Source organism: Acanthaster planci, linkage group LG05 (assembly GCF_054643075.1).
Source record: "Acanthaster planci isolate LZ-2023a linkage group LG05, COTS_SCS, whole genome shotgun sequence".
NCBI lineage: Eukaryota > Metazoa > Echinodermata > Asteroidea > Valvatida > Acanthasteridae > Acanthaster > Acanthaster planci.
Window position 1 is genome coordinate 7174420 of NC_141781.1, and position 27258 is coordinate 7201677.

A 27258-nucleotide genomic window follows, 5' to 3' on the forward strand; every position below is an offset into this window, starting at 1 on the left:
TAGCGTATAAAAGCTTCTACATCAATTTTCACAGTGAACTTGTTCTCAGATTTATCCTAGGGCTAACTGTGAAAAAATGGGAAAGTCCACTTTAGACTTTTGCATGGTGTAGGGTGCTGTATCACAGTCTACTGCAAGCCCAATCGCAAATCAATTTGCGAGTTCAGTTACGGGCAGAAGATAATGACCAATGCCTTTGCCACAGTTCATTTAAATAACTTGTGACTTGAGTGGATGACTTGTGACTGACCTAGGACGGACTGGATGGCAAGGTCGTGGAGTGGGCCCCCCAATAAAGAGGAGTAATTAACCTTGACAGCTTCAAGTGTGAAATGACAAAGAACTGTCTTTTGTCTATGATGTTTATCAGCAGCATAGAGTAAACAAATTTTAATTTTACACTACGGATTATTTTTCTTTATTCAATAAAGAAAAATAATCCGTAGTGTAAAATTAAAATTCACATACTGTGAACAGAAAAAGGTACATGTATGCAGTGCGGGAAAATTGTCTTCCCCTTCATATTTCTCATTTCACGTGGTCCTGTTGTAAATCTTGTACCCGTCTGTTAACCTCCTGTTAAATTACAAGTTACTATAGAGAAGTCTTCAACTCGTGTTTCTGCCTGCTACCTACGTTGCTTGCTGGGTAGCTTGGCAAGCAGTCCCAGCAGGAGGCCATTCAGCCGATCCTTCTGGCCAGCCATCCGCTCCGCTTTCTGCTGCTCCATCTGTCGCCTGGCGGCCAGGGACTGCTCCTTCTCCCGCTTCTTGTTGATCTTCTTCTGCTTTTGGTCCTCGTCTACACTGCTAACAGAAAACGGGAGAGACAGGGCGATACAAACTGAGATGGCTGTCCTGTGATCTGGGCAATACGACCCCATGCTCCCCCCGGCGCACAAGGGGCAAAAGGCTGTATCAATTTCAACTCCAGAAAGGAGTCCTTCTCACAAAGACTTGGCCTGCCACTGGAACACCTTCTCAAGCAATGTTGTGCAAATCAACATAGCCTCCAACAGACTGATGAACCCAGAATCAACCCCTCTTGGCTCACCAGTCCATCAAAGTTCAGATGCCAACCTACCTTGAGCAGATGAACAGAGCTACAGACAAGACAAAGTGGTCTGCCAATCAGGGAAGACTTGGGCCAAGCTCAATCAGTGACCATTTTGTTGATTTTGTCTGGTAAACCATGCACAAATTGCGTCTTGGGTGCCAGGAAAAATTGGCCAGTGGTTAACGGTCACTGGCTTAACTTGGCATGGGTTTTCTCCGAAAACAATGCTTGTTTCACTCGGTTTACAAGGACAATAGCTCATCACTATTGAGAGAAACAAAAAATGCAGTGAATATATGCCCATGCAATTTTTCTCCTTTCTCTTCAATCATGCACATCGAATTTTAGATGACGCATGATTTCCCGTCTGTTCAATTGGCATACATCAGTGTTTGCATCTGAACACCTGTTCCTCCCGAATCACCACATTTTTACAAAAATCTGCCACTAGTTTGAAAACCTGTACCTGCTGGCGTTACTCTTAGCCGACTTGACCTTGCTCCTCTGCTGTTGTTTGCCACCGGCGGCGGCATACTGTGATGCCCCCTGGGAGTCGTCACCCCCTCTGTCGTGTTGCCCCTCCCCTTCCTCCCTCTCTGACTTGTCCTTGCTGCACGTGGTGCTGTGGAGACAGGGATCAAAATGAGATTTCAGCAGGCGACAAAAAGTGACAACTTAGTAGTGAGGATGAGCCGGTCAAAAGCGAGTCACAAGAACGGCGATGATGAGTTATCTGCCACAAAACCCCAGGCGACGTTCGGTGAACCCAAGGAACCACCGCAGCACCACCTCCACTGTTTCACTTTGTTCCAAAGTTGAATTTTACATATTTGTTTCGTACTTTTCCTTCAAAATTTGACGGTCAGATGAAGTACATCTGTGGGAATGACAGAGTACTCTGATGGAAAACTCTACAGGACAAAGAAATATTCCCGTCTAATGACTTACCGGCCACCATAACCCCTCTTGAAATGCTCTGGTACATGGTGTGGCTGGAACACAAACACAAACACAAAATTTATCACACACACGGATCCACACGGATTTTTCCCTGTGATAGACCGATCTGCCTGTAATCTCCTAGACACGCCTAAGGCATGTTTGGTTTCTTGCTGTAGAAAAAGGGAGAAACAATCTTGATCCATTGCTGTTTGTGCAGTGGCATTTTTAGTGTTTATTGAGCAGTTGCCAATCAGTTCAGTTATAAGTTTTTAAGTCTATTCCAGGTGCAACTTTTTCACCTCGTAAAGACCTGAGAAAACAGAATGTGAATCTATGATGCAAAAAAAACATAACCAAGCAAAATACAAACTCTTAACTCTAACCAAGCTCATCAAGCTTTCAAAACTTTCTGTTCATCAGTCTTGAGTTTATGTACTCAATAGAAAGATCCCATGAAATTCCATTTTTGCCTTATTTTCTGATTTTTTTTGGAAAGTGCACAATGATCTCGTTTAAAATGTGCCCAAAAATAAAGACAGAATGTTTACTAACTTGTAATTAGGCATGTGAGTAAGTGGAGGTAATAATGATTTATCATAATTTATAAACTTTAACCATTTGCCGCCGGGGACTCAGGTTTCAGGCACCCTGTGTTTATACACGTGGCCGGGGTCTCCAAAATCGGACAAAGGGAACAGGGCCTGTAACAAAAGACCATACTCGGAACAAAAGACCAGGCTGCTGAGCATTACCGACATTTCTTCACTCTCAAAAGTGGAGACAATCCAGCCTTGTTTTGAAATAGTATACTGCGGTTTGGGGCATTTCGTGTGAGCGGATTACCACCGGGGACAAAAGTGCTCCACCACCGCAGCGATCAGCCACACAGCACCGCTGCACGCTAATCTGGCCCCTATCGAAAAGAGGTCAGCAGCGCACAGTGCCAGGTTCGTGAACAAAGAACGTTACATAACACCACACAATCTGGGCTCTTTTTACAAGGCTGCAGCCCTGGCTGAAATATTCGGGCGTCAATAGATTTTGTCTGTCAGACTAGAGTGGCCACCAGACAGTAATTCGTGTGAGTGTAAACGTCCATTAATTGAAATGATGAATTTTGACGAATTTTGAAAACTGAAAATCTTGAAAAAGTCCCGATTATGTGCACTGCATTTTACAAACCACCCGGCAGCAAGTGGTTAAAGAAAGATTTTCTGAGATTTGTTCATGCGCACTACATGTACTTTAGGGAAACTCAGCTGAATTTGTGCCAAATTTCTTGATGCCAAGGCTTTTGAACTTTGCACTAAATTACACGATTGAAATTGTTCACAAAGGTTCAACATGAAGTATTATGAAGGTGATAGTGCCATTTTTTGTTTTTGAAGTTTTTCAACAAAGAGGTATGGCAACATTGCCTGAGGAAAGTTGAGGGAAAGGTCAAAGTGCACCACGTCAGAGAACTCCACTGGAATTGAGCAATACCTCTGGCCTGTCACTCTCTAGCAACCCCTCGGTCTGGTTCTTCTCAGGCCCAGCCACATTCGGGTCGGCACTACACCACCCAAGTTTGTCATCGCATTACCGCCTTGCCCTCAAGGGATGGATAACACGGAGCTTTCCCCTGAACATCCCTCCCCCTCCCCCAAGACGTGTCCAAGTAGGGAATGGAAGCGGAAGTCGGGGGCGGCTGTATGGACTCTCTCAATTAACTGCCTCGGGTTTGGCAATGTTATTAAATGTCATGCTCCTTATGTACAGGTGTGTTCACTTTCAAGTCTTTTAAAGGTAGAGAGGTCCAATATGCTTTGAATTTATCATGTTAATGGTAACGGAATGTTAAAATCATGTATTTCTCCAGTAAAAGGGAAGGATAAACTTATGTCATTTGACTATGAAATGGTGTCCACCATGGTTCTAGTTTAAACAGGAATTAGCTTCAACAATGACAGCAGTGATTCATTGGTTACACTGCAATTTTGCTGTTGGCTGCATTGCAAAATTTCAAATCAAGATTAATATACTTAATTCTAGGTTTGCATTATCTTGGTTGGTTTCTGTGAGACAAGGAATAACAAGGCCTGGTTTAAAACCTAGATTCCAATTTTAAAAGTGTAGAGATTCACTAATTACAGAGTCAAATGCATGAGACAAATCCTGAGATTACAAACAGCCTAAGAATGCATAAAATCAAGACTGTATAAATCTGTTGTCGACTGCTTATTACCTTTCAGTGATTGGGTACAATAGAATGAGCTGGATTTAATCATAACCATCTCATCACAAGTAAAGAAGGTGAAGCACAAATTGATATCAATGCTTGGATTTCATCATGATCCTTATTAACTCCATTTCTCTATGTTCTCAAGACCTTCCTGAATCCTACAAAATCCTCCACTATGTGGCAAACCAATGACATTTTCTTGGCACTTAACCTTTCCATGGACACCAAGCCTCAATTCTTTAGAATCTCCCCCCTCCCCGAGACTTCCTGTAGAATGTTGGACCCCCGCAGGACGAAGGGTCTGGGAGGGTTAAGGTCAAAGCCTGGACTCACCGAGTAGTCTCTCTTGGGCATCAGCTTCTTGTCAAACTTGTCAAAGGCGTAGGACTTGGTACAGATGGGGTACTTATTCCGGCTGATGGGCGTGAAGAGATGAGCGGTCTTGTCTAGGCGGTACTCGCAGATGTACACGTGCTTCTCCTCAGTTCCCTTTGGCCTCCCTTCAAGGCAGAACACAATATTGACAATGTGTACTGATCCAGCACACAATAAAGTAGTCCTTGGTGCTAAAGGCAATGCATCACTGTTACCCCTGCTCATAGGGCAAATAAGCATTCAACAAAATATGTCAACTCTTTGGGGAGTACACAGCTTGGTTCTGACATTTTGGGTGCATACCGGTTTATCTAAAAATGGCAATCTTTGCCCTCATAGGTACCCATTTTTACGTCTAGTTAGAGAGAGGCAGATTGACAGAAGATTATAATCTAAGGTTACAACATGTTATTAACTACTGGAATAGAGTCCAAAATCCTTTGATCAGGAGTTACAGAATGAAGCAATTAGTCTCCATACAAGGAACGTTTTGAAAGCATTAGGAACACTGAACATAATACTGTGTCCAAATCGTGTGGCTACGGCTGGAAACAGCATGGGTTCCAATGGGAAGCCAGTGACTTATGGTTCAGAAAGGTCCTATTGGTAAGTGCGCTAACACCAGCCGCATGTCGGCTGACCCGGACATGGCCTAATTTCAAAGTAAACGGTACCAATTCAGCAGAGAAGACTGCTGTCTGTATTGCTCATGCTGACTAGGCTTGAAAACAAACCACATGGGTGCAAAACGCACAGGTGCATGTAGGTGTCTAGGTCAATGCCTCCATTGCCTATGATGGTGCAACGGACAGTATGATGACGTGTGACTGCAAACCAACATAATCTTTCATTGGTGGTAAAAGGTAATCTGACATTTAAAAGATTGTGTAGCATATAGATGCAGCTGGACATATGCGTATATCGGAGATCATGCATAAATGTAAAATTGAGTTGAACTTAAAAATATCATCATATGCTAAGTTAACAGTAAAGACACGTTTTGTGTGCAGTGCTCTAGCTGGTATTGCCGCAGCTTCCAACCACCAAGATGGCAGACGAAGGAGTCGTGACATCACCTGCAAACTCTCTGTTATAAACATGTACATCACTGTTGGGCATACCCTTGCAGTAGGTGTAAAGGTCCATGACACAGCAGACTCCCACGATGATCTCCAGCTTAATGATCTCATACAGCGGGACTCGGAAGAGCTCATTCTGGAAGAACTTCCGGGAGGGAGTGTGGTGAGTCTCGTAGGGTCTCAGGAAATGATGGCCGAAGGCAAACTTCTCACCGCTGACAAAAACAATACAAACATTGTCAACCCAGAGTGCCAAAGGGAGATAATGCAAATCAAATGTCACGCAAGTCTTGATATTCTAGAGGGACTGCAGATAAAGGCTTCTTGTAGGATATCTAGGTCAGCGAAGTTGGTGTAGAGAGGTGGTACTGAAGTTTGAGCTCAGTGCTCGAATTTCAGATGGAAATTTGTCAGGTTGCATTTACAGCAGCATTCAGCTCAAATCTGCACACCAAGTAAATACATAAATCCATCAGAATGGGCAGAAATGTCAGGACAAAATGACAATGGCATCCTTAATATTTCACCTACGAGAAAAATTGCAAACTAAGGGCAGCATGATATTCGCAGACCTCAATGAAGCTGTTTTATTTCAGTTAAAGACTGCGGAAATGGTCAGGTGAGGACAGTATCTGTCCCTGAAAATCTCCAATAAAATCTGATTACAATTCCCAGAATCCCTTTTACATCCTGGAACTAAAGTATCTACTGGCTGATTCCCTTTGTCCATCTACTGGTTGCTGGCACAAACCACAATCGACATTTCATTGTGCAATCTCTCTGTCAATGGGGAGAGGGTTATGTGCATGTACATACTGAGTCCCTTGCTGAAAGTGGTAACAATCTCTTAAAAACAAAACCTCAACTTTAATCTTATAACTCTGTTAACGTCCAGGCATTCCCTAAGGAGTGCATGCAATGTCCCTAGCCCCTATCGTTAGATGTTTGAATCTCTGGGCTCACCTTTCCGTCTTCCACAGTTTCTCTACCCGGAATATGTTGAGCTCAGCAGGGTTGACGTCAGCCATAACTTCAGCCGCGGTCTTGATCGTGGACCCATCAGCACTTCGATGTTGGTTATCGTTGGCAAGGTAGACGCAGTAACCTGGTAATGGCCCATGCATACGTTCATCACAAAAGAGTCGATAGAAATCACCGAGCAAAGCAACGTAACAGTACCGTGATTTTATTTGCTTCTTTTTGTGCAATGGTAACAGAGTGTCTAGACCTACTTTATCTCCCAAACCATGCCTTTTACTTGTTAAGCGAATGAAACATTCCAGGAGTACAGTAGTTGTCAAGTCTATCCCAAGTTTGGTCATGATAACAGGGCATGGTCACTGACAAAGATGTGCCTCTGTCACAATTTTTTACAAAATACTCGTGACTTGTTACCAATTTTTTCTAAAATTCCAAATTTTCGTCAATACCGTTTTAACAATCCCGATTACAGATTAATGTAAAAGGAGGTGTTGTCTGGGTCAGCAACTAGGACTGCCAGCAACATTTGTAGCATTTGAAGATAAATGATGACTGCATCAAAAGCCAACATCTAACATCAGCGGCATACTTTGTAAGGTGGGGGGGGCATGGAGGCAGGAGTGCGCAATTTCTCCTGCTTGACACACTGCATGCCGGTTGAAGATTCCGAACAACACTTTCCAGGAATTAAACATCTAACACCCTTCCACTTTCAAAAATATGTCACAGATGAAACCTCCCCCCCCCATCGTGACTCCAAATTCTGGGCGTGCTAACTTCTAACATCCTCCCTCTCCATGTAAAAAAAAGGGTACCTTCTATCTGCCACTGTTTTAAATCACAGGCAGTATCCAAATATTTGCATGTGAAGAGTCTGGTACCTTGTCTGACGGTCAGTGTCTTGTCTCTTTCCAGGCACAGGTAGTAGGTCTGATCAGGCTGTGCAAACTTGGGCTGGGGCACCATGCCGATCTCCTGTCCACGGGGAGAAGACAATGCAATTTAACACACCCACATAACGAATGCCGATTGACTGCAACAACAGGAGAGTAATGTCTCGAGGGCACAGAGAACGAAATGTGTCGTGAACAGGAAATGTGTATTTATGTGAGTTGGCCGAATCGCCGGAGGAATAATTCAAGACAATGTGATAAATGATCCACCAAATCACACTGTAGACCTTGATCAAGATGCTGCCATATTTGTCTTGTTCCATTTAGATCCACTGATAATAGGAATACAACTTCATGTATTGATAAAAGGGAACAGACTATTTTTCATTCCAGTCTCAGTTTGGTTTAATTGCTTTGAATGGTAAAAAAAAAGATGGTTGCCCATGATAGAGGTCAATGGGGATTTATTCAGGCAACGGGTGATCTGTTGAGCACCGATGTCTCTACCTGTGGGTTAAATGGTTGATATTACTTAGCCTAGATCCTTAGAATCCAAAAAAAAAATACATCTTGATAATCCATGAGGAGGTTGTTGGGAGGATTCTGAAGGATTGAGAATGGTAGAGCCCAGCCACTGTTGCCACTGACGACTCTTGTACAATTTTTGCACACACAGAATATGACACTGTCTTCATGCTCAAAGGGAAACTTGGAAGAATTGAGGAATGTTCTGAGCAAACAGGCCGGTGACGTTAAGGTCAAGCAGGGTTTGTGGTGGATTCCACTTTAACTGCAACAGCCTTGATCCTAAAATGGTAGCCTGTTTCCAGAAATGCAGCTTGGCTTCCCCACCATGGAGCTAGCACACCGGATCTCTGAACCCCGATGACTGCCTGACCGAGCAGTGCCCCTCTTGCCTAGACATGACCTCTAGGCCTGGCCAATTACATCATATCTGACCCAGTTGATTGTGTGGTATCAAACATACGTGTAGGCATGCCAATCTAATTTGGTCCACATTCCACTGACACAAATGGAAACAAGACTGTAATAAAGCAGCGCTGTTATCACGGAGGATATCTCCGTGCAGTGAACGGGGGGCATACCTTGGGTACTGGTCGCGGCTGGCAGAGTTCACAGAGATAATGCTCGGCAGGCTCCTTCATGTCAATGCAGTCACAGTGCTGCCATATCTGACAGTGGGAGGGAAAGAAAGGAAATGACAATTCATAAAAACCCTGCATTTGCTCTTAGAGCCACAACGCCAAGACCCTATGTCTCAGAAATGACTGAACTAGCTTGAAGACGTCTTCCAGTGAACACAAAAGTGGATCAGCCTGTATGGGATGCCAAAACTCAGTACATGTACAAGAATTATCAGCCAATGAATTTTTCTCATCTGACATTGTGGGTATTTATTCCTCTAACAAATCTTCCACTCACAAGACCTACATCAAAATACAGCAAGACAGTTGCAAAGTCATAACAAGCAGTTCTTCAAATTCTAAGTTTGAATTTGTCCCTGCCCCCAAAGGCTAAAAGAGTGAGGCATTTTTATTTGAAACCAGAATAATATTGTCCCCAAAAAGTGTTCACCAATTAAACACTTCAACAAATGTAACATTATGAGGTGTGGTCAAAGCAGTGGGAGGGGTGGGGCAGAGGAAGGAGTGAGGAAACAAACACTGTTCATACGGTTGAACGGCCCACACAGACAGGGTGGGGCAGGGCGGGGCAGGGTGGGGCAAAGAAAGGGTTGTGAATACGTACAAAGCACTGTTCACACTGTATCATGAGCCCTTCGTCATTGAACGGCCCACACAGAGAGGGTGGGGCAGGGTGGGGCAAAGAAAGGGTTGTGAATACGTACAAAGCACTGTTCACACTGTATCATGAGCCCTTCATCATTGAGCAGCCCACACAGACAGGGCGGGGCAGGGTGGGGCAGGGTGGGGCAAAGAAAGGGTTGTGAATACGTACAAAGCACTGTTCACACTGTATCATGAGCCCTTCGTCGTTGAACAGCCCACACAGACAGGGCGGGGCAGGGCGGGGCAAAGAAAGGGTTGTGAATACGTACAAAGCACTGTTCACACTGTATCATGAGCCCTTCGTCATTGAACAGCCCACACAGACAGGGCGGGGCAGGGTGGGGCAAAGAAAGGGTTGTGAATACGTACAAAGCACTGTTCACACTGTATCATGAGCCCTTCCTCATTGAACGGCCCACACAGACAGGGCGGGGCAGGGTGGGGCAAAGAAAGGGTTGTGAATACGTACAAAACACTGTTCATACTGTATCATGAGCCCTTCGTCATTGAACAGCCCACACAGACAGGGCGGGGCAGGGTGGGGCAAAGAAAGGGTTGTGAATACGTACAAAGCACTGTTCACACTGTATCATGAGCCCTTCGTCATTGAACAGCCCACACAGACAGGGCGGGGCAGGGCAGGGTGGGGCAAAGAAAGGGTTGTGAATACGTACAAAGCACTGTTCACACTGTATCATGAGCCCTTCGTCATTGAACAGCCCACACAGACAGGGCGGGGCAGGGCAGGGTGGGGCAAAGAAAGGGTTGTGAATACGTACAAAGCACTGTTCACACTGTATCATGAGCCCTTCGTCATTGAACAGCCCACACAGACAGCGAATCACCTCCTCCTCTTCTTCCTCCTTGGCTGCTTTGCTGTCTGCAATCAAACAACCGCATCGCATCATTCATGCATTCACAGTAAGTAACGAGATCGGTGCCTGGTAAACAAATCCTTCAAGCCCCCTCCCCACCCAATGAGTTTTTAATAAATCAACGATGTGATTGTACAACCAAATGCTCGTCTGATGCCCATGCAACTTTGCGAGCACCATCCAGCCCTTTTGGTCTCCAATTGCGACATGCGATGACTACTCTTCTGGACAAAGCTAACTTTCAACGAAAAAAAGAAAAGAAAAGAAGTCTTGGAGTAAAAGATGCCATCACTGTAATGCAATACCGAGGCCAAATGCACAAAGCGAAGCCAGCCTGTGATGCAACTAAGTCAGGATTTCAACCTTTCTTACCTTCTTTGTGCTCTTTTTCTTTCTGTGGTTCTCCTAGGATGTCTTCAAAGAACTTAGCATTGTCTACCTTGGCCTTGAGGTAGGCCTTGCGTAGGACAGCAGCATCCTTACCCAACTCAGACTTCTTGCCATGATACTTCTAAAAGAAGGGGGAACATTGCAATAATAAATGCAGCCGATAAATATCAGAAAGATATTTTTCACAGTACACTGAAAGACAGACTTTCATTCTATAAATTTGGGGTCGGACATGTGACACTTTTCCGTACCTATTACACCTGACATGTATACTTTGACAAGGGATACAGGTACATCACTGAAATTGATTTTAATCTATTTTCCAAAAGAAGGGGGGAAAAGCATTGCGATCGTGGGCACAGCTGAGTTTTATTTTAGCAGCTAATTTGCACTAAACCAGGATCGAAAAACTGGTCTGACTTTAAATCAGTTAAAAACATGGACCATATTAAAACAAAGCCCATTAACAAGTCCTATTCCTGCAGTGTGAGAGAAACAAATTCAATTCATATTGATATTTACAGCACTGGCCCAGACCTGTATTGGGACCAGTGCTGGTTCAATTGATGCCTTGCAGCAGGTACTTGGAAATGGTTCCTTGCACATGGCAAGGGACCACTGAAAAACGTGAAGTGCAACCCTTCTATACACAAGAATACCGGTACCTGAGTCACCACTGTAATGCTGCAAGACGGAGCAGAATTGAAATATCGCAGTTGACACACCTCAACCTTGGCATTTTGGACAGTGCAACATGGCCTCTGTTACTTTGGATTATTTTTCTGTCGGCCAAGGACATCTTCCCTCACTTGTCTCCCTAACAAACACATCCCTCACACTCTTAATTGACTTGACGCACTGACGATGATGAGACTTCCTGCTAGAGGAGTGTGTCCTCATCCCGTCACTCAACTGTACTGTACAGGAAATGCATCTCGACTTGAACAGGGGTCAAACACAGGGCAGCATGATTGAGACAAATGGCTAATATGTACACCGTGTGAAAGACTGTTCACTGCCATAAAACAGCTCATTACTCGAGAGTCTTTCAATTGACAATGAAATCGCCATACAGACCACAGATTCCTGTGGCTTTTTTTAAGCCTTTGATCAATAAGTGTCACTTGATGGTAATTTATCTGTAAGTCACGGCTCAAGAGGATGGGTTGAGTAATGTGAATCCTTCACATAAAAAGGGACTTCCCCTCTCTCTCTTCACCTCTCCTAAAGGTCAAAGGTCATCTGCTGTAGCACTATCCATTCTCAGAGCGCATTTGCATGTAAACCCTAGCCTTACCTTCGCCAACCAGAGGTGTGATGGAAATAACAAACATTCATTGACAGCCCTATTGTACGATTTGCACCTATGGGCTTGATGTCATTAAATTGCAAGATACAGCTTGACTATGGCACAGGAAAACTTTTACAACAGTGACACATTAATCAGCTTCTGCACGCCACTGGTTGCACACACATGCACTGTAATGCATGTACAGTACTGTTGGCACAGGGCATGACTTTGTCATTAACACGCGACTGCAACGTCACCACCTGCTCTCAAAACTTGACCCATACGTGACTTCCAAGTCTTGCATTGTACAGTACTGTACATCACTGGCATCGAATATGACTCTGGCAGGCTCACACTGCTGGTACATGTATGTCATAAATGCCATCTCAATGCCATCCAGCCTGACCGCAATATGTGCGCGCGTTGCACTCATGACAAGGCCCACCCACGGGCTAAAAGAGCATAGACACACACTAAACGTGCGAAACCAGGATCGTCCTCAACGCAAGATGATAAGAGCCTTGACACAATGGTTGCTGTGACCTGACTGGAAATGACATTCTATGACCAGATTCGGCCAAAGGGGTCTTAAATACTCCATCTCGGCCACTGTTTTTCACATGCATTGTATATGCTGTGTCAAGAAAACTTCAAAGCTCATTTTGATGCGTCACTGAGTTCACCGTTCCTACAGACGCAGCTCGAGTAATACACTGAAAGTTCCTAATATTTTTGATACGCGTGATTTGTTTAAAGGCCTGAAACCTGAAAGTAATTCTGGTAACTTGGGACTCATTTTGCAGAACTGGGTCATGTACGCTTCACGACTCCCAGTAAGTCATTAGCTGTTATGCTCATGACATCCGCTTTGAGCACCAAGCAACTCTTTTTCGATATCTTTATCATTGCTCCATTAGGACATTCCACAAAAGTGCGTTCAGAAATTGCCTGCGTGGGAGGTCGGTGTCTCAATGGACATATCAAATCACGCACATTTAAGCAGCCATGTAAAAGGTCACAGCCAGGTCAAACAGGGACGCTGAATAACTCCAAAGGGTATGCTTGAACATGAACAACTATAAAATGTGACTGGATCCACGAAATGAGTATTCAGGCCATTTTTTCGTTAGTTTTGTTTTGGTTCATATCAGACAGAGTAAACTGATCTCTTTGTTTTAAGATTTAGTTTTCATGAAAATGGGCAAATGGGTGAAAGGTTCTCATTCATTGACATTGTGGAAAATTCTTTCAAAGGCCTTTACTCAAAAGTGGCTCCGGCAACTTCCGTCTTAATTGGACAGGCTTGCGTTACAAATGAGCTGACATTCTTGGCCTGAAATGTAGTGCTGCAAGTAGGTGCCAAGGTTTGGTTTGGGTTCGGTTCGGACACGGTTCGGAAATTTTTTGCCAAACTTCGGTTTGGTTCGGGTTCAGACATCAGATGTGTACACACATGTACATACATGTACATGTACAATGCACATTGAGACATCAAAGTGCTCGCTACGAACGTACATGCCGTATATAGTACTTCCGTTTGTATGTTCAATTCAAGCAATGAATCTCCTCTCCATCCCATCCACGAGTAACTTCGATGTGAACATAATTTTTTTTCCACACTGTTTCCCCAAACTTTGTTTAGGAGTTAAAATTCCCTAGAAAGTTACCGTCGGAGTGACAGTTTCCGACCGTATATTACAGACCAAAAGCAGTTACGTTTGGACAACGCTTGACTCAACAAAATGATCATAGGATATGTGAAACAGAAAAAATAGCATGCTTAAATGGGAGTTTCCTTCTTTTAAGGATACAAGATAAAATTGGATTTCCAGCAAATTGTGTTGTCGTTTTTTTTCATGAAACAGATTCAACTACCAAACTATGGCTTTCGATGTGTTCGAAGAGCCTTCAGCATTCTTTTCCAGGACGGCGCCCACGTGACCAAAAAGGCGATCTTCCATCTGTCTTTTTCTAACGGAAAACGGCGTTTTGTTGTGAGATTTGCAAACACTTAAAGATCTGACAAAATTCCACTACAATGTATTTACACTACGACTTTGATCAAACATGATCAAATGAAAGGCAAATTAGGCTACCGCTTGAACCAAATCTTGTCATGTGCTGGATTGCTGCACTGGCCTGCCTGGCAAAATCAGTTTTCCCTCTGGAGTTGCCTTTGATCGAGCACGAGTCTGACTATGATCAGCATCCAATCAAAATTAGTTTTGCACGGCCATTTACAACATCATTGGCCTAACATGGAACGTAAGGGCGTGGCTATTGGAGATTGGCAAACATAATGCTAAATTTAAATATACATAAGCACAATTGGATGTAGTGAGAATTTAGACTTGTTGTGTAGCGAAAATGCTGTACGTTGCATGTTCTCGTTTGATGACCAGTGAATTCTCACCACAAGCTTTTTCCAACCATTGCGTGATGCGGGGCCACCGTAAGTGTACTGTGCATGTACGGTGTACATTTATAGTACCTTCCTGATGCATATGTGCTGAGCACTAGTGCATTCTGCACCAGGGCGGCATAACTCATTGTCCATTTTTCATCGTGTTTGCTTTTTTATCAAGTTTTCTTGCATGCATTCTGTGCGCTACTAATGCCATGCCATATCAAAGCCGAACATCAGAACCGACCAGTTTGATTCGGTTCGGTTCGAAAGTGCCATGTTCAATGATTTTTGGTTCGGTTCGGCGGTTCGGCTGCAGCACTTCTGAAATGTCAGTTATGTAGGAACAGTTAAAAAATGTGCCTGGTGCCAATGTGTTATCTAAACTTTGGAAAATGTCAGTGACCAAGCTACTGCAGGAAGACTTAATCCCTAGGTTCTGACATTTGTCGAGAAGACTTTATGGTCCAACTTAATAGGAATACACACACTGCTACAATCCAACTGATGGTGGGCATTCTTCTTCCAGATCAGACGTACAATTAATGCACTCAAAGATGGCCTAAAAATGTAGGGTCAAAAGACGCGCACGGAGCAAAAACACCCACACAGGACAAAAGACTGCCAAGAAATCACCTTATAAATATTTTTGATGCAGTACCCGTTGCTTTTGAATTGAATCAGCAAGCTGAACTGGCAGGTTGGGGGTCGAGCTGTACTAAAGCCACCTTTGCGAGCAAGTGGGACGTTGTGGGTTCAAGTCCCAACCAAGTAAGTTGTTGGAAGTTTTTTCCGTAGGCCCTCGAGAAAACACTGAGTATACAGTTTTATCAAAATACATGGCGACGAGGGGCAAAATTTCCAAAGTAAAAATTAACACTTCTTAATCACACCACTCAATCATAAAAATCTTCTGGCGTTCTCACCTCTGCGTTTCTGAAGACGCGCATGAAGTGTTCGTCAAACTTCTCCACCGTCTTGTAGTAGCCAGACATGATGTGCCTCTCAATGGTGCTCAAGTCAATCGGGTCGGGGATACGCTGGTAGTAGTCTTGGTTCCTGATGTTAAACCAAGTGAAGAAAGAGTGAATTATGTATCTAGTCAGAGTTTGACTGTTGGGACGACAGGGGTATAAAAGGGGCACAACGGTGAAATTTGTTCCTGCATAATTAACGTCTTTACAAAAAAACAACATGAGCCAGTCTCAAGCTACATGAATCGAGTGTAATAATATTGCACGTAGACAGGCAGTGTGTGGCTCTGCACAGGTAGGACAAGAAGCTGTAAATTAGATGCAAACAAGTGCATATTAAACTCTGGCAAAAAGCCAAGGTTTTGCTGAGCCACTGCGCGAGCTTTGCAGTTCTATAACACCAATCCAAAGATTAAGTTTCTGACTCCGAAAAGCTCTCGGTTTCATTGGCAAGTGAAAATAATGAACACCCCAAAATTCATCAGTTTTGTACACAGTGTAGAAGTCAACCCTTCAAAAATCGTTCCATCTCGAGTAAAGACAGAGGCTGTCAAAGTTAACTACCACAAATGCATTCCTTTGTCATTGTTCCATTTGCTCAGACTTGTGGCTCGACTGATCAAAGAACTAGCCACGGACTCCAACTCTCTTTGCCCTACTTACCTCTTCTTGGACGGCCTGTTCATGAACGGTATGGCCAGGCTCTGCCCGTTGGCATCTCTGTAGGTGCACACCACCGTGTAGATGTCCTTGAAGACCTGGGCAAGTCTGGCCGCCTTTGTGACCTCTTGGTTGACCTCAGCCGCTGCGAGTCGGCGCGTCTTCACCGAGCGGGACGTCTTCAGGGCGGTGAACTGTGCCATGAACACGTCTGGAGAGAAAGCAGTTTGAGACTAGACAAATGGGATCCCTGTGGGAACAGGAATGAGTTTTCAACACGTGGAAAGGGGCTGACCCTGCGTTAAACCCTGACCTGCCTGCATGTCGGCATTTGTTGCCAAGAACCTCCTTGACTTGGGGACTTTTGCAGGAACTCAGTAGCACATTCTTGGCACTCTCAATTCTCGGGGGAATCAACTCCATGTAAACAAACAGTGTCTGGGCTACACCTTTGTTCATGATGCAAACTCTTCCAAAATCTCTAGGTGATTTTTTGGGAAGGTTAACTTTACAGTAAATGCTGCAAGTTAGCTGATAATATACATAAACTCAGACCAGGTAAAGGTAACAAGTGTGACCTTAAATGTTTCTGTCATTTAATACACATACCCATTCGACAAAAACACCTCAAAGTTCCTTACAGAGTCTGGCAGATTACCAAGAAGGAATGTTAAGTGGTGACCTTAGTCAGGTCAAAAAGCTTACAGTAATCTAATCACGGACCTGTTATCAAATGCATAAAAGAATTTGTTCAGAATATTTCCATTACAGCATATTTCCATGTCAGTCCAACAGGTGTCAAAATTACCTTTCTTATTGGTGTCGGGATTGTTGACTTTAACGGAGTTATTCCCCTGCCTGGCCTTCAAGAGTGCCTCTCGGACGCGCTTGACCTTCTCGATGTTCCGCAGAAGAAAAACCCGCCTGTCAGCAATGAGATTCATCTCACGGACAGACATCGGCCGGGGTAACCTCAGCCGTAGGGTCTTTAAGGCACTCAGTTGTTCAGCCACGTTCTCCTGTGAAGTGGCATCAATAACACCAAATGAATGCATACTTGGGGTATTAATGAGTAAATGCAAATTCCTTCCTCTCAACATGAAGGGTATACATGTAGTTGAGTATTCGATTTGGAATATGGAACATGAAAAATTAAGTATGAGTTTTAGTGGCGCCGATATTAAGTGTGGCGGCCAAGTGTGTTTTAGGCACAGAACTTGCAGGTGAGAAAAGAAACAGGAAATTCCATGCTACACAGGAATTAACAAATGATCTTGGAAGTTGTAATGGCATGTGTGGGAAACACAACATGAGGAAAAAGCCCAATTGGGGGAAAAGCCTCATTTCTGTTTTAAGTGCTGGACGAGTGAAATACGTGGGTTAGTACTCAAACTGAACCAGGTGATTGGGCTTGGATGGGTTCACTGGAGAAGATGGGGTGGGGATGTGTGTCTGTCAACCCAGGGGGACCATCCAGAGTTCACTTGCTCACCCGCTTCTTGAGTTGGTTCTGTAACTTCTTCTTGTCCTTGACTGGCCGGCCACACTTCTTGCCCGTCTTCTTGCCCTGATTAGTCTCCTTCTTGACCACACCGTTCAGTTTCTGCGTCTTGCCCCCGATGGTCCTTCTGCAGTTGGCACTCCCGCACATGCACTCTTGCTGTAGTAATCATACAAATAGATAGGTAACTCCAACGTAACTATGAATGCAAAGTTGATAACTGCACTTGATATCTCGGTGGGTAAGGACCATCAGAGACAAAGTTGACGAGGAGATAAGGATTACAAACCAGAAATTCATTTAAAGATGCTGTTCAGATAGGAAGGCCATTTCACATCAAATGACAGCAGTTTACTGACACACATTTCAATGAAATTTGGCTGCTTTGTTGCTCTCATACAAAAATTACACACACAAGAGTGAAAAATTGACATACACAGGACATTAATTCTGTCTGAAGGAAGATGACATCATCAGTCAAATTATGGAAAAATAAAGTCAAGAGTCCTACTGCCACACAGCAAACCGATACTTTAACAAACAAATCTCGACGAGTGCATTTTCACGAACATCTCACCTGGGTTTCGAGGTTGAAGGCGTGGAAGTTGTAGTCATACGTCAGCTCCTGATTGGCCTCGATGTCCCGCAGGGCAAAGAGAGCGATGCGGTACATCCCGCTGACTGACCACTTCTGCATCTCGCAGTTGGGGTCACAGCTGTGGTTGACAAAGCGGCCCTCGTTGCCGTACCGGTACCCGTCGATGACGGTACCCGAGTCCAGGTTGAGGTAGTAGTGGTGCTTCTGGTACTGGTAATCGCTCAGGGCTCGCTTCCATAGCTCCTTAACGCTGATGACCTCCCCCACGTATTCCAGGATGAATTCCCCGCCCTTGATGGGGTGCTTGGTCCGGATTCCCCAGCCCCGATCCTTAGTCTGAGACATGGACCAATGGAAATAGCCGGCATCATCCATTGTCCAGTGAGAATCATTTTTAGAAAACTGTACTTTGGGTACTTCAAATTCTGTTTGAAGCAATTCACAAACTAAAAAGAATTTTTGATGTACAGAATTTCAAATATGGAAGTCATCAAAATAGAATGTGTATAACCCTGAAAAATGCTGAAAAACAGTTTTCAAAAAGAAAAGTTTACCGAGGAAAAAACAAACATACACAATGTATAATGTATAAACTTCAACATTAATTTTTCTTTTTAATGGGTTAGAAATGCGTTGCTGTTTCTTAACAGTCCTTTCTCTGTGTTGTATTTGTAACAGGAATGTGTTGGAACAGCATGGCTCGTTGATTACTGCTTACCATAAATCTTTGCAGTCCTGGCGCCCACTCATGCTTCTGGATTCTCTGGTTACAGCACAATTCCCCGCAGGGACAGGTGCTCGGTGAGCATTCACTCAGGACCATTCTAGAGGGGGCAACGATAAACAAGCCCACCAATCACTGCCACATCAATCACTACCCAATGTCTGACGCAGAGATACACAAATGAGAGGATTTGGCAAAGTGCGACACGGGGACCGAGACCGGGTCCAAATGCAACATCGTGAACAATCTGCCACTGAACGGCTGTACGGCACAAATAGCAAATAGTAATCCACGGAAAAAGTACATGACTCCTGCACTATTTTTCACCGCAATCTCCTGAGGGCAGAGAAAGAATGGGAAACGAGGAGACCCAGAGTAGAGGTTGAATAAATCCCAATTGCTTGAAATCTATTCCTTTATGTAACAATCAGGCACGGACGAGTCAAGTTTTTTACGATAGCACTGCACTTTAAATTCCAGGACTTAGCGTGAACAGCAAAGTCAATTTACAGAAGTGCTCATTCATTTGGTTCACGCTTTTCATTTAATACAGTTAACACTTCCTCTTGAACAAAGCCTATATTATTTCCTAGATATTCTAACCTCCTGTTTGGCATAATGTTGAATTATTTCCCATAGATTCTAATGTTAACAACAGCTTGTTCCTGCACGGAGTTTGTTTTGGTACTCGCTCACCTTTTATTAGTGTTTATCTCTCTTCATTCATTCCCCAAACAAGTTAACTGTGTTAATAAAGTGCTGAACAATTCTTTCAGAAGTTCCTTCTTTCCAAGCCTATTTTCTACTTCTTCTGTAAAGATTTACGATGAAACTTTTTCCCAAGTAAATGTAGATCGAAAAGCACCCATGTGTGTGGGGAATGCCTACATTGCGCACCAAGCACACATGCAGGGCAGCTGCCCAAGGATTGAAAGAAGACTGCATGGCCAGGTAGTCAACGTGCCCCCGCATGTGCCAGTTCAATCCAGTCGTGTTCCGATGCCTCAACAATGCGTAGGAGGCAGAAATCTGATGGGGAGAGCGGAAAAAGCATTTCCCCGAAAAATACCACACACTAGACACCGAGTTGCTTGGAGGACAAATGATGGAATCTGTCAAATGAACTTGACCAACCTGTTGAGGCAGTCGTCGCCACATCCTTTCTGAATTCCATCCTTGGGTCTGCGACAATTACACGAATTCTGCGTGCTACATATGGGCTTCACGTCATAATAGATATCTGTGGGACAAACATGGAAAAAGCCCACAAATTCATTAACCACTATGGGGTCAGAAATTACGCTATTAAAGATGCGTTGACAATTTCTCTATAAAATTAACAAGACAGTAAAACTTAGAAAACCAAAATCAATTCATGGACATAATCTTTATCTTTTTCTACCTAAGAAAATGGGACTTGCTTAGCATTTTCCAAAGAGTACACTGACATCCAACATTAGGAGTAGAAGTACTCATTAAATGTTAATGAATATAACCGATGAAGCTCCGAGCTCTGTCGCCATGGCACCCACACAGGCAGCCACTGCAGTTTCAATCACTCTACGGCTCCCCAAAATGGGCACACCCACGCACCTGCATGTCAACGTGTAAGGCGTGGGATTAGCGTAGAGGCAGGGATGCACATAATGGAGCAGACAAACATCCAAGAACCACTGCCTCATTTCAGAGCAAACAATTTTTTTCACTGAAAATAAAAGGCTTCCTCCCCCCGTCTTCTGTTTAAAGCCAATGCATCATGCCCCAGCACCACCGGCAATGTTCTTAAACATTCACTGCCGTTAGTTAACAAGATCACATCCTACCTTATAATTTGATACTTATCATAATGAGGCACGTACACATACTGTACATCTACTCAGCAAAGACATAAACAGCATTTGGGGGACTATCTGTGAATTTGCCAAAGGTTCTTTTCAGAAGGCAACAAATTTTGACAGGCCTCACTTTCCAAAATGTTCTGCAAATGGAGGGCGGGAGCTTCCATATCTTTTCACTAGATTAATTACTCCAATGTGCGTAACTTCATAGTAGTAACACTATACTGTAAAATATTAGCACTTAACCTTGAAGTAAAATGTCAAACATATGCCGGACACGTCAGAAGCTTTTGTACAAAGCTGTATTTGCGTGCGTGACATTTATGTCCCAATGTTTGTCCAACATTCCCAGCCTTTTTTATCAAACCAGGCAGTAACTTTAAAAGCTTTATTTGAATAGGTAGGGTTTTATCATCCCTCTCATTGTGCCAGATTAAATCTTTTCCATTTGCAATGCCAAGACCAGCCCTGAGGAGAGACCGAGGCTAATTTCCTGGCCCGGGTAATTCAGCACTATTTCCCTGCGTCGCTCGCAACTGTGTGCCAACTTAATCCTCAGTGCTTCAGACCAAAACACACACACACTCCATCTGCGCCGTGATATTTATAGAACGGTGTGGATTCCGTTCTGGAAATTCGGCCCCCATTGGATTACTCATAGCGACACTGTAAAGAAGACTGCTTGGGAAAACAACTCCACAAAAATATTCCCTTTTGTGACTAATGCGAAAGTGAATACATCCACTGTCATTTCTAAAATCATTTTTGTTCATCCAAACATAATGTAGTCATGAGGTACACCATAATGGTTTTCTAAAACTGGTGAAATAGTGGTTAGTACATTAATAACACTGACCAGTGAGTCATTCTGACTCACTCAGCCAAGACACTTTTCCCTCTTGGGCTGTTTTCATGGTCTCTTAATGCACACCTCTCTGATACATGTCCAAATGATCAATATATCAACATGTTCAGGGACAATTTTTCTGTTGCCCTTGATCCCAATCCAAAAACCGTGGACGTAATCATTCACAAGCTGGGCTTAAAATTGGCGGAAGCAGGTGGTTGAAATGAACCTGTTAAACTCCAACCTGCCTCTGCATGGCCTGATGTCATGAGCAACCACTAGTGCCCTTTTTTCAAACTGCTGATGAAAAATTCTGCATCCAGTCTAGAAAATTCAATGCTAAATAGACATTCCTAGGGTAAATTCAAGTCAAAATAAAGACAGGGTAAAGTCCATGTAGGATCTCTGCGGGAATTTATTTCAATACTTGGTCAAAATGGTGTGGAGCTCCAGATTTTTGGGTGGTAACTTGCTCGCACTGATGGAAAAAATTAGAATTTGCCAGCTTGAAGTGAAGCCCTATTTCAAGCACTGTACATTCTTCAAGAACTATTATGCGCTTGGTGTGGCTCCACATTGCAACCACCAGAGTATCACTGGCTGGTGTGAGCAAGCCGTTCCACACATAAACATTGTACAAGTCATGCAAACAGTGCATATTTTGTACAAGTGGTTGGAGTCACAGACCAGTGCAATGTCCTCAAGGCCGAATTCCTTTGGCACTTACTGTTCTTAAGCTTCTTGTACTTTGAAGGATCGCATCTGTTGGCTAGCTTGTTGTGTGCGTGGAGCCACCACAGGTCATAGGGCAACTGGAAATCATCCTCTTCTTCCCAGAATACGGAACCTACAAAGGGCACAAAATGATAACTGGTCAACACGGACTTCTGACATCATGCCCAGAACTTGCCACATGACAAAGACTTTTTTGGGGGGTTTCTGCTTTACTTGTTAATGGTACATGTACTTGCAAAACCTGGATGACGACAACTTGAATAACCATCACAGATACAACTTGTGCATGCAATAATAACTTTTGTCAGTTGTATTTGTCAATTCTACGGGCAATTGTTTTCCATACATGTTCTAATTACAGTGCTGAAATACGCATACAGTAACTGTAGAGAACTGAATACCCACCCTGGACATTCTCAACTTAATGGCTTTGAATAGGAACACTTTACAATATCACTATAAACCATCATGAAGGGGCTCAAACCAACAGAAGTGTAGGACACATTGTGAGCTACATGTATGGTTAGCATAGCGGTACAACACCATTACACAGCAATCAAGAACAGTTCTAAATAATCATGCCTTGTCCATGCTTTCACAATCACATCTTGCAAATTCCCCCTTCTTGTGACAACTGGGACACCACGACCATTTCACCATTTTCGTCTGGTTTGTCAACTCCCATCGAGCTCACTCACTGACCATCCAAGCCACCTTCACGATGCTGTCACTGGTAAAGCTGCATATTATAATCAATACTGACTTGCCCCCTTCTTTAATGTTAAACGCTTGGGGTGCACTGTATCGTGAATCACTCATGTCGTCTCTCCCAAATGCTATGCAGAACAATGGACTCTTTCCAACCCATGCAATCAGTGCACAACATAACACAGAGTCCCGCAAATTGGCTCAAGCAATCGTCATTCTTTACCAGATAAAATTGGTAGAGGGAGCAAGCTGCTCTCTGCTTCGTCCTCTGTCACGCCTGCTTGATCGGTTACCTCATCTTTGCTCTCTTCTTCCGCTGGGGTGGCCAGTCTATAAGAAAAAAACACACGACCCGTGAGCATTTTGAGTCATTCCTGATTGCAAAATTATCATGGAAATGAACAAGACACAGAAGAACAAACTGCTCTAATTAACTTCCACCCACAAAGTCACAACTTTATGCTAAAAATGTCAAACCTGCCCAAATATTGCAGACTCGAGGAGCACATTATACGGAATAAAAACATAGGAGGGAAACTGTTAGAAGTACTTACAAGTTAAGGTCAAGTATTTCTGCACAGAAACACGAACATACAGCTTTGAATTAACGACTAACAATGTCACCTTATATAAAAATTGAAGTCTGAGCACCTCAACAAAAACCACCCCAACGTCATCTGATTCTAATTACATGCATGCTGAACATGGCCTGGACTGCCGTACGCTTACAAGTCAGGCGAATTATGCACGGCAAATGGCACAGGTGAACTACATGTACATGTACATGTACTTCCTAGTCTCACTATCAAATTTTTCCCCAGGGCTCAAAACGTAATCTTGGAAAAGGGAATATTCTGGACGAGAGCTGAAAAAAAACTATCTAGCTTTTATGACCTAGACACACTTGAGTGCCATTAGCATGGGGTTACCACCCCCCTCCCCCACACACTCGTGCCTATCGCACATTTGGCACAATCAATAGGCTTTTAGTGACCGAGAATCAAAGACGAAGGAAGCTGGGAGGCCATTCGGAGCCAACTACGCAATCTATTGATCCCTTTCTCCTCTCTCTGGTCATTGGAGGATCTTCTGGTGCAAGATAAACGCGTGATAATCTTACTTTTTGTGGCCAAAGGGGAGGCTTGGCATATATTTTCTAAACTGCTGTTTTTTTGGCAGTGACGATGCGGCAGGCATTTCATGATCTGCTTGGATGAGACATGGATAGGCCTTTTTCAGAAAAACTTGATGTTTGCTTGACATCGGAGATCTTCCTGTCCGCGAGGTATATGATTAAAGCTATATCTGGCTCCTCTTAAAAGAAAACAGCTGACCGAATTAACATCTACATGTAGATGCTTCTGTCACTACAGGTCAACCTTTCATTGTGTGCCCTCTAAAAAAGGCTCTTATTTTCATAATGAGAGTACCTTTGCATACTGTTTACGATGTGTAAAACTATAGATAAAAAAAAGGGTTTCACAAAATATGCTGGGATGGATTTCTAAATGTGATACTAAATCTAACAATGAGTTGCTATGTTTAAATGCAACTGCCAAAATTGACTATCAAGACATTTACCTAAACAAAGTGTTTAAAGAAAAGTGGGGTCAAACTCATTGACATGTAAGCCCTGATAAAACGCACTCAAAAGAAAATCAAAATTAACTTGAAAAAAGATCTGCAAAATACATGTATCTTGCACAAGCAAATGCCTTTTATAATCCCCTCTTTTGTTTGACTTCTGATCAACTCTCTCAGGTCAGAGCCATCCATCCCCCCTGCCATGAGAATATTTTTAGACTGTCTCCAAGGCAACAGAAATTCCCGCGCTTGTCCCTCGCCACTTTTTCAAAGGTCAATGGTTTCTAGCATGAAAAAAGGTCCCTACAGAAAATAGATATACAAGAAATAAGATCTGTTATGTCAAAATGTGAGGATTCATATTTCAATTGTCACAGGCCCGCATTTAAGAAAGTCACTTCATTGTCTTTTGGAACAAATTCGGATCGAATTATTTCATGCTCTGTTTACAGTTCATGCAGGCTTTCTTGGATTGCAAAATATGTTTACTATTTTGGAACACAGGCTTGGAGCTTGGATCTCTAAGGAAAGTAAATACCGCTAGGCTCTACAGGCCAAATGAACACCGTCGTTCAGCATGTTTAACAAATGCACACAGTGAAGTTTATACGGCACCTTTGATCGCAGCAAAATACTCGTAGTCATGCTCCTTCACATTTCAGAGTGCTCAATAAATAAAGTGGGTGTGTGGAGCACATCTCAAAATGGCCGTCTTGTAAATAACACCCACTGTAATTAGACTCAAGCCCATGTGAAGTAATAGTGGCTGGCCTGTATCATCCTCAACCCTACAAAATCTTCCAAAAAAATCCTACGTGGATTTTGAAGGATCTAAAGGGTAAATTGGGATGATGCTTCCAAAACAAACAGAAAATTGGGTCCTCAAATAAGGCAATTTTTTCTACTTATCCATCCTGCTCCTCCTGGAAAATCTTTTCAAGAAACATGAGCATATTTTCTTGAAAATACCATATCTCTTTCCCTAGAGTCTGTGAGATGCCACAGTTACTCAGGCTTGTCAGAGAACTTCTGGTAAATGACAAATGACAGAATATGAGTCAGGGCCACCAGAGAGTGGAGACCATACTTCAAAAAAGAAAAAAAGGAATTGCGCGAAATATGATGAGTAACTAATGATGATGGTTTATGTGATTGAGCGAGTGATTCCACTGGGCATGAATAAATTTGATAAGATTACTTCTGACGCTGCTCAACTGACGGTCTGGGGGATGTGTACATGTGTATGTGTACAAACACTGTGGGCATGATGCACGACCGGTTATTGTCCTATGGCATTTGATGCTGGTTTCACCCATATTTCCACCGTATGATGGATTGGAGTGTGTCTCCTGTTAGGAGGCTTTGAGTTCTATTGCATTACCCATAAACACATGGACCGGTACCAGTATTTGTTAAATTCACCTCGGGCTATAGTCCTCTTACCACAACCCGGCTTATTGATCTCTGAGCCTCTCTGAAATGGCTCGGAGAGGAAAAGGACTAAGGGTCATGATACAGGAAGTCTGCAAAATCAAACCGCAAAGTGTGGGAGTATTAACACCCACGACAAGTCCAAATATTTCTCAGTGACAAAATGATTTTGAAATGTCTCATTTCCAAGACTTGTTTTCAAGTCTTCTGTCCTCACTTGAGAGTCAAAGGCCAAGGTCAGGCCCTGCATTATGCACGTGGGATCACACTTAAAAAGTTCAAATTGCAAGGGTTTTTTTTGGTTAATGTTGAGTCACAGTCAAGGTTCCCAAACCATTTAATCTATGGAAGAACGATGCTTGATCAATTTCTTGTCTTTAGAAAATTGAAACAGCAGATTGTGATTTTTAGTACAAACAGGTGACAAACAAAGCATCATTTTCGAACTATACGTGCAATTTAGAATCTGTCAAACAGACAAATTAGCTCGTGCCCTTTTCCCATGGTAACATAACATTTATAATGCAGTAAACAAAAACAACAGATTAAAAAGGATCACGCTCTGACAATATTCAACAATAATGAAATTAGTGGTCATTAACCACGAATGAAAGTCTTAAAGAGTGAACATTAGGCATTTGGACATCAATTTAGGCCACAAATAATGACACAAACATCCATTGGCCTTCAAGGCATTATGGGGAAGTGTCGTTACGCAAAATAGGACCAAATCAGGACATTTCTCTGTCCCCACAATGTTTTGGCTCCCCAAAAGTTGGTTTACGACAAGTGCATGTCCCCATAACTACAGAAAAAGTAAGTCTACACCAAGTTTGATGATTTGAGTCCAAGTCCAAGTCAAGGACCATTATTCATCTGTTTTCAATAAGCCCTTAACTGTTGGAAATCATAAGCCTTTTGAGGCAGAGAGTAGGAACATTTTCCCAAGGTGACTTTGGCACTGTGCCTGGCAAGGTACTTGATCTCTCTGACACCACAGCTCTGCTCCTGACCCATAAACAGCTCGTAAACAATGCTAAGGTATCACAGCCAAGATTGGAACTAGCAGGGCCCAGATCCCCGCTGTCATGGCAACCCGGGAGCTAAGTATTACAAATTGAGTGGACATTCCCTGGGTTATTATAGAAAGAGTGTATCATGTTCACGTTTGCATCAGTAATGTGCGCGCTGCATTTGTTAACATTTTGGGGATATGAAACTCAATGAAAGACACAAGTACACTAAATCCTGAGATAAAGGCATGCTAACATTCCTCAAATTTCACAAGGCAATTATACGTTTACTAAAGCCAAGATCTTGCAAAATCCACTAGGGGA

General features: G+C 43.2%; 1 protein-coding gene across 4 annotated transcripts in view; it reads right to left on the reverse strand.

Moving 5' to 3' along the window:
- LOC110987401 (uncharacterized) overlaps positions 1-27258 on the reverse strand; it is a 73800-nt gene that overhangs the window by 4162 nt on the left and 42380 nt on the right. For 3 of the 4 annotated variants that reach the window (XM_022250118.2, XM_022250134.2, XM_022250143.2), the window contains 19 exons: positions 23130-23236; positions 22191-22310; positions 19913-20018; positions 18773-18878; positions 18034-18390; positions 17448-17615; positions 16764-16974; positions 15959-16166; positions 15248-15380; positions 10609-10747; positions 10141-10241; positions 8657-8743; positions 7539-7632; positions 6640-6781; positions 5719-5891; positions 4556-4722; positions 2005-2048; positions 1523-1678; positions 637-809 (listed from right to left, as the gene is read on the reverse strand). In XM_022250118.2, coding sequence (XP_022105810.2) covers positions 637-809; positions 1523-1678; positions 2005-2048; positions 4556-4722; positions 5719-5891; positions 6640-6781; positions 7539-7632; positions 8657-8743; positions 10141-10241; positions 10609-10747; positions 15248-15380; positions 15959-16166; positions 16764-16974; positions 17448-17615; positions 18034-18390; positions 18773-18878; positions 19913-20018; positions 22191-22310; positions 23130-23236 — 2792 coding nt within the window. The remainder of the gene's footprint in view (positions 1-636; positions 810-1522; positions 1679-2004; positions 2049-4555; positions 4723-5718; positions 5892-6639; positions 6782-7538; positions 7633-8656; positions 8744-10140; positions 10242-10608; positions 10748-15247; positions 15381-15958; positions 16167-16763; positions 16975-17447; positions 17616-18033; positions 18391-18772; positions 18879-19912; positions 20019-22190; positions 22311-23129; positions 23237-27258) is intronic. The other variant, XM_022250124.2, reaches the window with a different exon arrangement.